We start from the raw sequence: 17647 nt of genomic DNA on the forward strand, positions 1-17647 counted from the left end.
ACTTTTAAAAGAGACAAGTCTGTCTTCAACAATAATTAAGTCACCAAAAACAAATACACACTGGTAATGTACTGTTTGCCTTTGTTTGAATCCGTGAAAAGTTAGAAACAGTCACAGGAAACTATTTGACACATTTCTTTGATTAACAACTTACTTGACATCAGTTTTCAGATGCAGTGTTTCCCACCCCGCTCGTGTGAAACTGCAACTAAATTCAAGCAAATATAAAGAGTAATTTGCATATTTTTGATCCAGTCAAGAATATGCAAATATATTGCACACCAAACTCCCCAGAAAGAGCAGAAAACATAGAACTAGCACATTTTATTTGGACATGTTGTTTTGATTAAATGTTCAGAGGGATAAGACTGAATATGGAACAAAATGACAACTTTTTTTTCTCAATTCAGATCCCCCTCCATCCTCTTTTGGATGGACTCATCCAAGAAGTTATTAACCTGACCTTCAAGCACTTCAAATACAAAGAAGGGTAAGACTGATCACCTGCAGAAACACAAATCATTTACAAGGATGCATCAAATTTAAACAGTTTAAAGTTTCACTGCAATCTACACATGCAGTTTTGACATATGCATGCATTTATGCAATTTACAAATAAGAAATGTATTTACTGTTATCACAGTTTGGCACAGCACTATAGGTTTACTAGGTTTATTTTTTGTGTTTCTTTCTCAGGTATCTGGGACCCAACACAGGCAACATGCACATAGTGGCTGACCTCTATGCTGAAGTCGTTGGAGTTGTTGCTCAGTCCAGGTACTGCATGTGTTTGTGTGTGAATATGTATTCAATGTTTGTATGTCAGTGGGGGTTAATTGTATCTGTTGACACAAAGTTTCGGGTACTATTTGTCGTAAATGTTTTGTAAGTTTTGTTTTGCCACATACCCATATAGGTAAAAATCTCTGTAAAAGGTATTCCCGAGGTTCATAAAGTATCTCAGATGCAGCTGAAGTAATTGTATTTACAGTCATTCAGAATACTACAATTGCCCTTGTTTTTGTGCCACTTTTCACAATGAATGTGTGGCAATTCCTTAAATATCTGTAATTCTGTTTTGTTTTGTTTTTGGTGATCAAATTTTTGTTTGGTTTTTCACATAAAGATCATTGTACACAAAGGTAGAAGAAGAAAGGTAGATTTATTGGTCATTTTTTAAATCAAGTTTAAAAAAACACAATTATTTTTGTCCTTGATCCTGCTACATCTACATATAATTTCAATGACATCAACATTTCAAAAGTTCAGACAAAAGAACGGTAACATTTAAGCTTATGAATATTATGGTTGATGAGTTGATATGGGATCATTCAAATGAAGATGACTGTGAATCAGTTGAATCAATTATTTTAACCCAGCCCTAATAAATGAATAAATTAAAATACTAAAATTAAAATAATATAAATATATTAAAAACACACCAGATTATAATTTGGTTTTACATGTGGATTTATTTATTTATTTTTAAGGTACAAAATTAAATTCTTCATGTCTTACCCTCAGTAAAAGCAAAATTTGCAAGCCAGGATGTGCCGCAGCTATGTGCTGATTTGTCCGTAAAATCACTGTGTAGTTACAGTACCTACCTGTCCTCCTCTTGACCCCTTTTTAAATAGAAACTGCAATTACAAAGGCTGTCCCTGTGTTTTGAGTGCAAGTGAATGAAAAACAAATGCCCGTGTTTCCCTGTGTGATGGCAGTCTGGATTTGTGTGTGTGTTGGTAAATACCAGTGCATGTGTGTGTTTGATGGCAACTGAGGATAATGACCCTCCAGATCATGGTCCTCCGTCTGTGTAATGTTGTGTGTGATGAGGGATGAGGACTGTTCCCATTTTCCAGGGGGTTATTACTTTGATGGAGGAGGTTCACAGGGCGGCTCAGTCCCTGCTGTCACACACACACACACACACACACACGCACACGCACACATTTTAGCTGAGCTTTCACATCATTTAACAGTCATCGATCTAATAATGGATCAAAGTCGGTACTTTTAGATCCAGCTAAGCAAATCCAGACTGTCTCATGAGTGGATGATGGATTTCCACTTGATTGAGAATCTTAGTTGATTCCTAACACCGTTTTCAGCTGTATTTATTTGTAGTACATTACTTACACACATGGCTTTGAAAAGGTTGAGTACACACTGGCAATAAACAATCTGGGCGCATACTTTATTTTTGGCATCATGTATGTGCTTTTCCAGCTTGGTTTGTGGATCACGGTGTTTATGTGTATCTTATTTAAACACTCAGCACTAAACAGAAGGCCGACGACTGTTCCACTTACTTAACTGCCGTGGCAACCCCTGTGAAGCATGCAGAAGCACGCGCAAAAAAGCGCAAACGCCTGAAGAACAAGTGCACGCACACAACACATACACATTCCCTCCACATCACCCCTCCAGATGCCATTCTAAATATAGGCCTGCAGAGCCCTGTTGGTAAAATCTGTTTGGATGGTTGGCAAATACACAAGCACACACACCTATGCGCACATGCAAACAGGAGTAAGAGTTATAAGTCTAATTTAAACATAACATAATGGGCCTAATGCAAGGGATGATATACGAAAAAATATTCTCTTCAGTTTTATATGTAGCCACGATTTGTTATTATTTTGTTAGTATGTTTGTTAGTAATCAGATTTCGATGATGTTTTACAGTAATTATAATGACTTATTACATCCTAAGGCTAAAGAGATGCAGCTATACTTGATGCATTGATCCCAATTACTGTCTTTTCTTTTTTTTAATTAAAGTTTTTATTTATCTCAATGTAATTAAACAGACAATATTGTTATCTGTATTTATACAAGATTGCTACAAGAGTTAGAGATAAACCAAAAGAAAGTAAAATAAAATAAAATAAAATGCTTGTAGCAGTCCAATTGAATCCACAAACAAAAAGTTAAGATTGTTCCCTCAAGTTACCATCCCAAAAAAAGTCAGGTCTCAGACGCTCGATGTATTGTACCCATTTCTAAAGTAACCTTTTCCATCATGTAAATCTCCATGTCACATTTTGTCACAGTTATTTATGGTAGGACCCCAATTATTGTAATTTCACTGACTGTATGTCCCTCTGCTGACCAGTGCTGGAATGTAACTAAGTACATGAACTCAAGTACTGTACTGCATGAGACCCAGTATTTGCAAATAAACACATTATGTAATGCCACTGACTATGCCACCACTTAGCTGAGGCCTGGATATGAAAACATTTACTAAAACTCCAGAGAATAGAGCACCTGTTCACATCTGGCTGCCATTTCTACGACAGGTTCCCAGCAGTGAGGAAGAAGTTCATCTCCGAGCTGAAGGAGCTGAGACAGAAGGAGCAGAGCCCCTACGTCATCCAGTCCACCATCAGCCTCATCATGGGACTCAAGTTCTTCCGCATCAAAATGTACCCAGTGGAAGACTTTGAAGCCTCCTTCCAGTTCATGCAGGTAGAGCTAAAATCATTTCGTTGCCTGTTATTTAACAAGCCAACAGATTGTAAAGAGATTCTGGTTTAGGAGTGTTTACGCCTCGTGTCTCTGCATACATTCATGTCTGGAAGCATTTTAGTGCTCTCATAGAGACATACTTTTTACTACTTACAAGTTCCTCTGAAGTAATTAGGGGTTAAGTGCCTGGTTTATTGGCCCTTCGATGGCGAGAATGCTTCTTATTTCCTTCAGCCATAACAAAACAGGAATTTTAACCTCTCATACACAGAATTGATGTGCATATATTGTTTCTCTCCCTGTGTCTGACTCTCATTCTCTCTTCATGTCTTCAGGAGTGTGCGCAGTATTTCTTGGAAGTGAAGGATAAAGACATTAAACACTCATTAGCCGGACTCTTTGTGGAGATACTTGTACCTGTAGCTGCTGTAAGTGCATTTCATCTGACTTTTGAGAGCACCACTCACTGCTCTTTGGCTTTTTTTGATTCATTTTAATGCAGATTACATTTAAGTTGTTGTTTGTCTTTTAAAATAAAACTATCAGTCTTTTAGTTGGTGTAAATATACAGTGTTTATAGCTTGAGAATATCTAAATTTGAAGCTCATGAATATATATGTGTGTATACATATATTTAATGATGTAATGGCATAGTTTTTATTTCTAAATGGCGGTGGTGATAGGGGGCAAATATGAAGTGGTGGTTTTGGGGGGGAGCACTTAATTTCTTACATTATGCTCATTTTTTTCACCAATTTGTGCCTTCTCTGCATCCGTATATTGTGTAAATATTGATTATTTTGTCCATATAAAAGTCTGCTACATCCATGTTTTTATTTAGGCAGACAAACACACATATTGTAAATATTGAGGGGGATGTAACAGATTATTTGCTTATGTATGTCTGTCTGCATGCATCAAGAAGCATTGTTGATCTGATAAAAAACACTTTTCCGAACTAATCTTCCGTTCTGCCTCCTCCCCCAGACTGTGAAGAACGAGGTGAATGTGCCATGTCTTCGAAATTTCGTAGAAAGTTTGTATGATACCACACTGGACCTGTCCTCGAGAAAGAAACACTCTCTGGTAAGTTTCTCCCAGGATTCTGTTTCACGGCTGCTCATCTCTCTTCATTTCCTCTCCATTAACATCAATCAGTGAAAACACTTACTGTAACTCTGCAGCATGTGGGCTTTTATCTGTCCTTTGGAAGGAGACAGGAGTGCAGTGTCCAGTACACGGGCGAGTTTTTGTTGCAGAGACAGGTGGGCAGTGTCTGCCCACAGCAGGGAAAGAGGCAGGGGAATCAGCAAATTCAATGCAGTGCATCTCCCTTATTAAGATCATGGTCTCACATAAACAAGCATGCAATAAAATAACTCCCTTTTATTCCCTTTGTCACTGGCTTAAAGTTTGAACCATGAATGTTAATGGCTTTAAAGAACAGGCAACAATCTCTGACGCAGGATTACCAAAATGTAACTACATTCTTTCCTTCCCTAAAAATGTATTTTTGTGTGTAGTTTAATTGCCTACGTCTGATTTTCTTAAAACAAGTTAAAACAATAGCCAGACAACCAATTTAAAAACATTTTTTCAATGCAAATCAATTTATTTCAAGTAAACTGGGGTTTGGTTATGTGTATTTTAATGCGTTATCACCTCTTGTTTCAAGGTACAGACACTTATTTCTAAGATAAAGAAAATACAATTCCCACACTATGTACTATTACTTGCAATAAACTTTATTAGACAAACGTTTTGTTCTCAGACCTTCGTAAGATAAAGAACTGGTTTTAAAAAAGTGAGTTTTTAAGACTTGATAAGATGAACATTTTTTTGTCGTCCGCGATCACCTTGCAATATATATACAGTATCACGAGATCACACAAAAATCTCGTCAAGTAAGTAACGAGTTTGTGTTTGAACCAATCGGCATCCTGAGAGGAGCTACTAGAACTTATGGGCAGATTAGTTGTGTGAGACGACAGGGAGAGGCGGCTTTTGATTCAACGTGACAATGGAGGCTCCTGACGCCTAAGTTATATCAGAACTGGAGAGTATTCCTTCATTTAAAGTAAAAGCAAAAAACAGCACCGAAGGCTTTTCCCCACGGAAAAGATGTTTTTTACTTTTCTTCTGAATGGCCTGCAATAGATGGTTATAGGCAGATGGTTCATCCAATCACCTACCAAGAATTTTTCAAAGTGCCTGCCCTTCTCCAAACAGTCTCTAGTGATGGCTTCTCAGGTGGTTCTGTGTAACAAACCATCTGGTGCGTCAACTTAGCGCTGCAATGCTTGCTGAGGCAACGTTTCCGTTTAGTTTTCTTGTTAACGTTGCCCCACCTTTCAGTTGTATTCTTCAGCCATTTGATAGACAAATTGGATAACTAAACATGACATGAGGCTGCTGTGCTGCAATGTTCCTGGCTGCTGTTGATGTGTTATTTGTGATATGTGCACGGGTTCGTCCTGCTGTGACAGAGACTTGTGTCCTCAGGGCTGCAGACATGTCACCCGGCCATTATGCACGTTTCCTTTGTTAGATTCTCCACATACTCCGAGCAAACCATGCATTCAAGACTTGACACACCTCTGTGTTCACATACTGTATGCTTTTTTTCTTTTTCACTTTTTCCAAATGAGCAGTGCACAGGCATGCATGTGCACAAACAAACAATAAGCTGCCATGTCAGAGCAGAATGGACAGACATGATTGGAATGACAGTAATGTGGTGCATTTTTGTAATTGTCTTTCTTCGACATTGTGATCACCTTAGAGAGGAGACGCTGTAATGTGTGGGAGACAGATAACAAATACCAACTTTGAGGAGTGACGGTTAAATGATGTGCTCTTCAAACCTACTATTTCCATAACCATTCATGACAAGGGTGTATTCACGTCTAAGAATGATCTGCATGCAGACTTAAATGCCTTTACCAGATGATTGAACTGCCGAAACACCAAGTTCACATTCCTGTATGTGAACTTTATGTTGAAAGCTTTCTTTATGGTATTTTTCAAAAACATGTTGCTTTAACTCAGAAAATTCCAAAGTCTATAAATGAATTAACTTTTCTTTTGATCAATCGTCGTGGCAGGATAAAGCACAGAGGTTTTTTAAATTGAATTAAATCTAGGGAGAAAGCCATAGATGACTGGAAAAAATTAATAATGACGGATTTATATGGCCTGAAACAGGTGGATCACGACTGTGAAAAGCTAAATATGAATTCATGCAACTGCCCATTGTTTTTAGATGATAAAGGAAGAGCTCAGAAATTAGATTTCAGCTTGGAATAAATTATTTTCAGACCTTTTATTGACTGACGTCACTCACAGATTTGAAGTCTAAAACCAGTTGTTTCGAAATAATGAGCTCCAAGCATTTAGAAAACTTGGGAGGTAGACGGCCTGAATACTTGATTTTGTATTTACATTCAATGAATGAACTTTGAATTTGAAGTGCTTGATGCAAATGTTTCCAATTTATGTCCTCTCTCCATTACCAGGCTCTGTATCCTCTGGTTACCTGCCTGCTGTGTGTCAGTCAGAAGCAGTTCTTCCTCAGCCGCTGGCACATTTTCCTCAACAACTGCCTCTCAAACCTCAAGGTCAGCCTCTCTGTCTATACCATGCAAATGCAAGAACTGCCATCGGAGGTATTATCCAACTAAATAGGAAAGAGTCTCTGTCTGTATGTCTGTCTTTCGATTTTCTCAACAATCTTCATCCGATTGACTTCACACTTGGGGGGTATGTTGCTGAGAATCCAAAGAAGTGTACCAATGCTTTTTATGCACTCTGGTATTTTATTAACCCTTTGTACTGTTTTTTTTTTTTTTTTTTACTTTCCCTATAAATCATGAATCGTGAGCTTCAAAATATTAGTAGTTATTAGTAATTAGTTTTGAATAGAAACAGAAGACTTTGCAACTGCTATCATTAAGATTTATAGACTTTTGACGCATCCCACTCATACTTGAGTATTTCCATGCTGTGATTAATGCATGGATGGACACCTATATTCGTTGTTGTGGGGCGCAAACCTGACTATTTTCTTTTTTTTTTCTCTTATTTTTTTAAACAAATTAATTCTGTTGAACCCCCCCCACCAGCCCCCACCCCAAATGTGGAGTATTTATTTCAAAAAGCTTGTGACTAAACCCATCTCCATTGGATCCTTTTAAAAACACAGTGTTTTTTCTAATTCCTGAAAAAATGCAATTTTGGAGATAGGAGGTTTGCGCCCGACAGCAGCGATATGTGGATCTGGATCCAAGCCAAACAACCCCACTGGCTTTCACAGTGAGCGCTTTTGTTCCTGGGAGTGGCTAAAACCATAAAATGTTTGTGTGAGTCTTTGCACAATTTTGACACGTATACTCAAGCCTTACTAGGGGGCACAACTATGTTCATGGCAGGTGTATTACTTAGGACCTAAGGAAGCACAGTGTTGAGTGTGAAGTTGTTTGGATGAGCATTTTCTAGAGAAAGTTCCCAGCAGCAATACTGGAGGCCAGGCTTTGCACGAGCTAATGTAAATCACTGGCAGTGTTATACTTGCACACAAAATCAGTGCAGTCTGTGCAATCGATTTCTGCCCTATGGGGTATGATTTTGACAAAGTGACAAACAGTTCATGCACACAATACTGAGCGTCACACTACTGCACCAGCACTAATACCTCTTCAGCTATACAATCAGCCGTCAGTATGTGCTGCCTCGAGGGAAACACTGCAGGTTAAGAACATAGTGATTGATGGGGGCTCATAAAGATTTACTCTCAAGTGTGATTAATGATCACAATGTGTACTTAGAAAGCAGCGTATGCAGTGCATACAGTATATTATTACGCATCTGTAAGGTACAATGTATTAGGTGTCTCTGTTGTGCATTTTTGTAAGACAGGAGGTGTGTGAAATACTGCACCTGGTGAAACATAATAAGTTTTTGTTTGCACGTGCACGAATGCAGAATAAAGACCCCAAGATGGCCCGTGTGGCTTTGGAATCACTCTACCGCCTGCTGTGGGTCTACATGATCCGAATAAAGTGCGAGAGCAACACTGGAACACAGAGGTAAGAGCCACACGTCATTAGATTTCTCATCATGTAATATGTAGCGTTAAACTTTTTTAACATCAATATGTCTTTATTAAGTATATTGTGAAACCACACTATAATTACCATAAATAAATGAGGTTGAAAACTCCCTAGAAGCTCTTTAAATTTTTGATCTGTTTATGCTTCTTCCTTTGTGCTGCACCAACATTTGTGATTGAAAGGTTTTTAGCAGATTTCCTCAAAAACTCAACCCATTTATTAACTTTGTGAAATTCAGAGCATTGTTACGGTGTTGTTTGTTTAGTTTGGGAATTATTTTCTTAAAATTGAGATGGAAATGATTTAAAAAGAGATATGAAATGATTTTGCTGAGGTTTGTAACTTATATCACATTCCCTTCCCTCTTGCTTGTCTCCCTTGTCAATCTTTCCTCCCCCAGTCGTCTGACGTCCATCACCTCCACTCTCTTCCCCAAAGGGAGTCGGAGTGTTGTGCCCAGAGACATGCCCCTAAATATTTTTGTCAAGATTATCCAGTTCATTGCACAGGTGTGTATCACACTTGCACAAACTCACATGAAGTCTTAGATGTAGGTTGGCACTCTCTGCTTAAGGTCAAAGCACACGAGAAATGAAATGGGGTTTGTTGTGCTTAGTGTGGAGCCAACAAAATGCCAACTTTCAAGATTTATTCTGTGGATCTCTCTGCTATCACTAAGATACACAAACACTGGTTAATCCAAAATTCTTAGTAGACAGAGTTGCAGAAACTGGTCAAAAACTTTTTAAAAATATGGCCCTCTTGGCCAGGTCCCTCTTGGAAAAGAGATTTTAAATCTCAGTGAGTCTTTTACCTGGTTAAATAAAGGATATATATATATATATATATATATATATATATATATATATATATATATATATATATAAATTTAAGTTCATACTCCCACAGTTGCTTTGATGATACACAAATGGCAAATATGAAATTTAGTGTATACAACACAAATAAGAATTATGTCCACACTTCTTGTCTTCACATCTCTTTTGTCTTTTTTTCATGTTTTTTTTCTCTATGTTATCAGTTATGTAATAAACATGTTGCCTTGGTGCACCATCAGTGACAAACAGTAGATGTTCGAGCTGCCTCATGCCACATTAACCCTGAAATCCTGTAACACCAGTTTGTTTGCCCTCTGTTCAGGAGAGACTGGATTTCGCCATGAAGGAGATCATATTTGACCTGCTGAGTGTCGGGAAGCCTGCCAAAGCCTTCAGTCTCAATCCAGAGGTAAAGAGCGCAGACACAGACATTCAATCATGTGTACACAATCGCACACAGATCAACAGTGTATCCCCCTGGCCATGTTACAAGGATGAGCATTCCTGTTTTTATTTGTAGTCAGCAAGGAAGGTGAAGAACGGTATGCTCTCTGCTGGAGCTTTGAAGCCGGAGCTGTCGTAAAGACAGATGCACTTGGAGTTGATTACATGTGATTACAGAATTCTGGTCATAAAAACAGAAACAAAACAAAATGAAGAACAATTCCATCATTTTTACTCCTTATAGTCTGTTTACAGGTCTATGAGAGTACTACTGCTCATGTGAAAAAAGTTGTATTAAGTCTTCTGTGGCTCCATGCTGAGTTCCATGAGCTCAAAGTAATGTTATCGAGTCAGTGTCGACTGGGGCTGAGGACTACAAGTTTGAAAATTTAAAAATCTGGGGGTGTGAATTTTGAAGAAGTACACTAACCAAACCTCTGTAGCCTGCTCCCCATTTCCTCTTGAGACTACCGGCTAGATGCTAAATGAGCTGCTACTAGCATAAGGATGGGGATGCATAGGGATGTGGATGCATTGTGGGTGATGCAGGCACTAGGTTTTGATCTGGGTACTACTTTACCTGCGGTAAAGACATAATAGACACTGATGAGTGTGGTCAGTATGTTTCGGAGGATTCAAAAATATTTAAATTACAGTAAGGCATCAGGATTTTGAGATTGCAATATATAAACCATAAATCATATACTGTACATGTTTTTGTAGTAAATTACAAACACTGTGAGATGAGATGATTTCTCATCATGAGGAAAACATATCCTTTATTGAAAGTCACTGAGTGTTTTAAAAAATAATCATCCCACATAAACATACAATACATACATACAATGTAGTAAATATTATCCTGTGTCTCCAAGTGCGTGGATTTTGCTTGTCAAAATCAAAGCAGTGCTTGGTGTTGTGTGTTTACTCAATCCCTGCTGCAAATTTGCCACTGCTCTTGGTAAGCTCTCCCACACATAGTGAGGATGCTGTGCCTTCTCTGTGTTCCAGCGTATGAACATAGGTCTGCGGGCGTTCCTTGTGATAGCAGATGCTCTGCAACAGAAGGACGGAGAGCCTCCTATGCCCAACACAGGAGCCACTCTGCCCTCTGGAAACTCTCTGAAGAAGAAGAAAACTTATCTCAGCAAAACACTGACTGAAGAGGAAGCCAAACTAATAGGTCTGTGTTTGTCTGTAGGCATTCAAGCGAATGTGACTAAGACTGTAGTCTCTAACTTCATGTACTGTGTCTCTTCCTGTTTTCCACAGGCATGTCCTTGTACTACTCCCAGGTGCGAAAGGCTCTGGACAACATCCTGAGACACTTGGACAAGGAGGTGGGTCGTTGTATGATGCTCACCAGCGTCCAGATGCTCAACAAAGAACCAGAGGACATGATCACGTATGTAACTACAAAGCGCAATAAATGAAGTGTTGCTTCTTTTTCTCAGCCTTTTAGTGCTAAGGGTAATTTAAATCTAAAAAATGCTTAAAGTTGAAAATGAAGCACACAAAGTAAATGTAAAATATTTATTAAATATAAATTGTGTCATTTTCATGACTCAGTTTTTGGCACAAGCCTGACAAATATAATGATAAAAATCTGGTGCATGTTTATAGTAGATACATTGTTAACATTTGCAAACATGACCCACCTATATTTTGAGTTACAAACGACTAGCTTCGCCTGCCTTAAAGGGAAAGTTCACTGCAAAATCAAAAACACATGGGGCGGTCTCTAGCTCAGTGAGTAGAGCATCCGCCCCATGTAAGCTAAGTCCTTTGCAGCGGCCCGGTTTCGATTCTGGCTTGCGTCACTCTTTAACTATACTATGATAAAGGCAGGAAAAGCCCCCTATAAAATCTAAAACAAAAAACAAACAAAAAAAACAAACACATGTTTTTCCTTTTACCTGTAGTGCTACATATTTATCCGGATTGTTCTTGTGAGAATTGCCAATGTTGAAGATATCTGCTGTAGAGATGTAGGCCTTTTTCTCAAATATAATGGAGCTAGATAGCACTCGGCTTGTGGTGCTCAAAGCGCCATAAAAATACATTTAAAAAAAACTCAACAGCAATTTCTTCAACAGCGCCCAACCGTATCACTGCACAGAAGGCAAAGCATGTGGCTCTCCTCCACGTATAGATGCATGCTTCCTTCTGTGCAAAGATACGATTGGCTGGCATAACTTGGTAACTTACCAAAACGATTGAGAATGATAAATAGCACTACAGGTAAGAGGAAAAATATATATTTTGATTTTGGGGTGAACAGTACCTTTAAGCAAGCGTGCTTACATTCTCCTCCATCTTTGACAGTGGTGAAAGGAAGCCAAAAATCGACTTGTTCAGGACATGTGTGGCTGCCATTCCTCGTATCCTCCCTGATGCCATGTCGAAACCTGAGCTCATTGACCTGCTCTCACGGTGAGTTAGAGACAGGACAGATTTAATGTCTGGCCAGCTGATACGCCATTACATGATATACAAATTGCATATTTTTTTCAGCTCTATTAAAATCATATTACTTACTCTTTTTATATATTTTGAAGTCATTGTTTGGGAAAATCTTGGAAGAGCTTTCTCTCTCTGTGAGTGAGGTCACTAAGATCTTCCTTTAACCCTGTTCATGTGTTGTCATCTACCCCTCAGGCTTACAGTGCACATGGACGATGAACTTCGTCTTATATCCCAGAATTCCCTGCAGAGCCTGTTACTTGATTTCTCAGACTGGAGGGAAGACGTCCTGTTTGGTTACACACATTTCCTTTTACGCGAGGTATAAATGAGCTTCACTGACACATGCAGCTACTTTGACAGTTAAAGAATATATCCTACTTTTGCATTGGTTGCAAACTTGGTTTATTGATAAACAACAGATGACAGAAAATAGTACTACAGTGTCTCTGGCTCCATGTATTAAGGTAGCACTGCAAAGTGTAGCTTTATCCGTGCAAAATTATCTAATTTGTCACAGGAAGCCTATCAGGAAGCACAGGAAAAACACAACTAAAGTGACTCAAAAGGCTTTATCCTCTTGAACAATATAAACTAACATATTGACATTGGCAGCCCTTCTAAAAATGTCTCTTTCCAAATTCCTCCAGGTTCAAGACACCCATCAGGGTCTGCAGGATGCATCTGTGAAGCTCCTTCTCCAGCTGCTCACGCAGTGGAGATTAGCGCTGCAGCTCCAGGGGAAGATGCGAGGTGGAGTTGAGGTTTGGAGTTTAAAATGATCTTTCAGCAACAATTTAAAGACATATTTGTTGGTCATTTGTTCACACGTCACATGCAATTACTCAGAAATTGTTGTGATGTGTCTTGCCTCTAAAATGATTCTGCAAGTTTGTCAGTTTGACCATCTGAAAGTGTAACTACAGGTTTAATTCCTGGTCAGACGAGGAGACTTTCAGTTATATTTTTTGCTCCAACTAACTGTTCCTCCGTCTTTGTCTTTCCTCTCCATCAGTCCAGCCCCAGACTGCCAGAGCGAAGCCCTCACTGCTCAGTGCTCCATGCGGTTGAAGGCCTGGCTTTGCTGCTCCTCTGCTCGTGTCAGATCAGCACGAGGAAACTGGCTGTTGGTGTGTTAAGAGAAATTCGCTGCCTCTTCACGGCTCTGGGACATGCAGAGGTACATGACAGGAAACTTGCATCTTCACAAAACAAACAATTCACCTGCTTCGCTCCCTTTTTAAACTTCTGGTTAGCTTTTAAGTGACTGCCAGCATAAATACATATACAGCCCAAAGACAAATGTTAACAACATTTCTATCAAAGAGGGAGAAAGGACATGGAAACATCAGGATGGAAGGAGAGCCATCTGACTGTAACTGAGATTAGATATGCAGAATATGCAGTCCATGACTTCTCTCACATTGTATGACGCTGTTATAAAAATAGCTGATTCTAAATATGTCTCTCCCTCCAGGACGATGACAAACCCATGATAGAGGTCATGGACCAGCTGAGCCCAGCTGTAATGGACAGCTTTGTCCACGTGGCTGTCTCTGACTCTGTGAGTATATTTGTATTGAAATTGTATCAATAACATTAGCGCTTCAGATAAATTATTCATATGACAATATTCCAAATGACTTCCTAAAGCCCGGTATACACTATGCGATTTAAGGCTGTCCAAGATGAAAGATGACCAGAAACACAGCGATATCTTTGGTCGTGGCTCTAAAACAGTGGTCCTATGTTGCACAGTGAGAGAGGTTCAAGGATGGTCGTTGTCACAATCCTCTGATCAAAGGCAACCTGGCATCAAATTCTGACAATGTCAGAAATTTGGGATGACCATCTCACTGTGTGACTGCTGTTATGACCTATGTCTACCGAGCAACCAATAGAAATCCAGTATGAAATGAAAATAAAAAGTGTAAATGAATGCTAAATGCTAGTAGATCACCAAAAAAATACTTACTTCAAGCCTCCGTTTGCAAAATTGGCATGCCAAGTTGGCCTATTGACATAGATGGATGTCGTAGTCTGCAAGTCAGCAGACGTCATCGTACAGTGTGTGTACACTAAACTTGATGTTGTACCCAAGTTTATTAAATCCATGTCGCAGAGTGTAGCTTGCACTTAACATATAGAGTATGATCGCTAAAATCTCACAGTCTGTAGGAGGCTTCAGCTGCTGTGCATGATTCCTAACTTCCTCCCTTCTTCTGCCTCAGTCCACGTTGCCTCTCAACCACCATGTCGACCTCCAGTGGTTGGTGGAGTGGACAGCTCGACTGGTGAGCAGTTCCTATGATGTGAAGAGCCCCAGCCACGTCTGGATCTTTGCCCAGTGCCTGAAGGACCCGTGGGTGCTCTGCCTACATATCTTTTTGCGGCAGGAGCACCTTCCCAAACACTGCCCCATCGCCTTGGGATACGCCTGGCCCTACGTTTTCACACGGCTACAGCTGCTATTGCCACTGGTTGAACCCAAGTACAAGAACACACAAATTATAACACTCTCTGACAATGAAGAGATCTCAAACATCAAATGATCCTATGAGAGAATAAAATACCTGACGGTCTTTTTTTCCTGTCGCCTTTCTGCAGCAGTCCAGTGAACGCTAAGAAGACCAGCACGGCAGGATCAAGTGACAGCTACATCTCTCTGTGGCGTAACTACCTGATCTTGTGTCTAGGGGTGGCTAAGCCGAGCATCATGTCCCCAGGTCACCTCAGAGCCTCCACACCAGAGATCACAGCCACCACGCCTGACGGCAGCGTCACCTACGACAACAAGGTGTGCGTCTGTGCCGATAAAAGACAGTTTGCCACAAACCTGGGAAGTCTGGATATGTTGTGATTTCCAGGTTCTGAAAACCTTTGGAATTTCACAGATAGTCAGGTTTCGTTCCTGACTTTTCTGCCAATTATTTCTCCAAAATATTGGAAAATTGTTTAAAAATATCTGTCACAATTTTCCCAAACTATACAACATCAAACCTGTCACAATAATAATGTTATCGACTCATTGAGGTCAGAAAAATGATCAAGGTCTTGTCCATTTATTATGGACACATGTACTTGTTTAATTAGAAGTGTCACCAAGAGTTTAGTCAACATGATGCCACAATAAACATCAGGGTTTTCCCTTTCATTATAAGATTTGGACGCACCACCTGAAAATTTAGGGCCTAAGTCAAATTAACAGAAAGAAAACTTATGCTGACAGCTATGTTGTCACTTTGCACTTTAAGTCATAAACCCCTATACCCTTGTGCCAAATGTTTAATGTTCATTTAAGTACAGCAGAACCCGTCCATTTCATTTACTGTTGTGGTTGTGTGGTTTCATTTTATTTATGTTTTAATTATAATAATATAGTTTAGCACAATTATTTTCGGGACATATGTCATCCACCAAAAGCAGTTATTGTGACAGGACCCAGAACCCAACGTGGCGTCTTTGTTTGTCCAACCAGCAGTCCAAAATCCCATAATATTCTATTTAAAATGTTATGAAACAGACAAAAGTAACTCATCCTCACACTGGAGATGCTGGAACCAGAGTGATTGGTATTTGTAATCATTTGATTATCAGAATAATAGCAGATTCATTTTGCTTGACATGAAAAAGTCAAAAGGTTTGCAAAATGGGCAAATTGTTAAAAAATGGTGTCATAATGACAGCGATAGTGTAAAGGTGAAGTATTTATTGTTCCCAGATTTTTGTAAATATTGGATCAGTTTTAGGTTGTTCATTTTTCCTGATCAATGTTTTTGTATTACATTTTATTACTCAGGTGATAGGCACTCCCTCAGTCGCCTGGCTTTTGAAACAGCTCGTCCCGCTGATGAGAGCTGAGAGTTTGGAGATCACCGAGTCTCTGGTGCTGGGGTTCGGATGCACAAACGCTCTGGTCTTCAGGTACAGAAACGGGAACATGCAGAAATGTACACCGACAATATAAACACAGCTCACATCACCCTTGGGCTAAAATGTCAAATAATTTGTTAAATTTAAAAGCAAATTCAATGCTCAGATGACTGAGAATCATAAAACTGCTGTTTGTTTTTGTTATGTGACACAAGCCTGTTGTTTTACTTTGGTAGATAATAAATGCATGAAGTCTGAGTGGAGTGAATAACACCGGATAGATTTAGATCAGAATATAAAATGGATGATGTGTGCTCGATTTGGTCCGCATCTCTTACATAAGAAAGTCTTTTCACGCTGCCTTCTTCTATTACTGAATCCCATCTGTCCTTACATTCTCGTCATAACTGAGATGAGCTGCATTCCTCTCTGACATTCAAACAAGGAAAGAAAAACTGTCACTGATGAAGAGGAGAATTTTTTCGAGGGACAGAGATGTATCGTGTTTTTTCAAAGCACAGAGGTTCCATTGTGAAAGGGAGGTGTTTCATTTTAAAGAGATCATCTATTTTTAACCTAAAATGTTTTTCAAAAGGGCACTCATTGTTATCAGGGGGATTAAGGTCTCCCCAGACAAATTTGTCTAACATGACTGTGTTTGAGGATTAGTGGTTTTAGGGCATGTGACATTTGGTGTTGCACAAGATGGATATCTGTTACAAACTGTTCTGTTCCCTTAAATCAGTCCGTCCATCATCTACAGGGAAGGCAGATTTGATCAGCCTGATTTAGCCATGAAGCAATCGGTTGATTTTTGCTCCCTCTGATTCTGTTTATAGGGAGCTAGTCGAAGAACTTCACCCACTGATGAAGGAAGCGCTGGAGCGTAGACCTGAGGTAACACAAGCACACAGACATCAGAGAGAAACAAACTGAGAGCACTGAAGCAGGACCATTTTACCTTTATTGATCTTGGACAGAAAATTGCAAAAATACACTCTCGATATTGAAGTATAAACAAGGATTAAACTTTTTTTTACAAGAGTGTAGAAGTAAATCTTTGTGGTATGGTGTATGATCATAGCTATTAGAGATGTTTTCAGTACGCTAATAATTTATTATTTATGAAAACTGGCTGCTAATGTAAAGTTAAGTCACTTTTCCTTTCGAGAACCAATTATCTCATGATAAACAAAACAACATACATATATTAACATACATTTAGCAGTAAATTGAAATCCTGTCTGTGCTTCCAGAACAAGAAACGCAGAGAGAGGAGGGATCTGCTCAGGCTGCAGCTGCTGAGGATCTTCGAACTGCTCGCTAATGCAGGAGTTATCAGTGACAGGTAGCCCTCTTGTTGTTTTTGTTTTGGTTTTTCCTTTTGTGTTCATGCAGCTCAGGTGTAATCACCCCTGCTTTTTCTCTGCTGATATACTGTACATATGC

At 39.3% G+C, this 17647-nt stretch overlaps 1 protein-coding gene across 6 annotated transcripts in view; it reads left to right on the plus strand.

Annotated features, from left to right (window-relative positions):
• Positions 1-17647, plus strand: part of fryb (furry homolog b (Drosophila)) — a 64477-nt gene that overhangs the window by 17775 nt on the left and 29055 nt on the right. For all 6 annotated transcript variants that reach the window (XM_088088001.1, XM_088088002.1, XM_088088006.1 and 3 more), the window contains exons 6-26: positions 411-490; positions 697-777; positions 3306-3474; positions 3810-3902; positions 4462-4560; positions 6990-7091; positions 8455-8558; positions 8983-9091; positions 9741-9827; positions 10874-11045; positions 11135-11267; positions 12188-12295; positions 12521-12647; positions 12976-13089; positions 13341-13505; positions 13803-13889; positions 14557-14816; positions 14933-15122; positions 16125-16249; positions 17038-17095; positions 17455-17546. In XM_088088001.1, coding sequence (XP_087944127.1) covers positions 411-490; positions 697-777; positions 3306-3474; positions 3810-3902; positions 4462-4560; positions 6990-7091; positions 8455-8558; positions 8983-9091; positions 9741-9827; positions 10874-11045; positions 11135-11267; positions 12188-12295; positions 12521-12647; positions 12976-13089; positions 13341-13505; positions 13803-13889; positions 14557-14816; positions 14933-15122; positions 16125-16249; positions 17038-17095; positions 17455-17546 — 2555 coding nt within the window. The remainder of the gene's footprint in view (positions 1-410; positions 491-696; positions 778-3305; positions 3475-3809; positions 3903-4461; positions 4561-6989; positions 7092-8454; positions 8559-8982; positions 9092-9740; positions 9828-10873; positions 11046-11134; positions 11268-12187; positions 12296-12520; positions 12648-12975; positions 13090-13340; positions 13506-13802; positions 13890-14556; positions 14817-14932; positions 15123-16124; positions 16250-17037; positions 17096-17454; positions 17547-17647) is intronic.

This window comes from Plectropomus leopardus, chromosome 15, assembly GCF_026936395.1.
Source record: "Plectropomus leopardus strain MGB_pleo_1.0 chromosome 15, ASM2693639v1, whole genome shotgun sequence".
NCBI lineage: Eukaryota > Metazoa > Chordata > Actinopteri > Perciformes > Serranidae > Plectropomus > Plectropomus leopardus.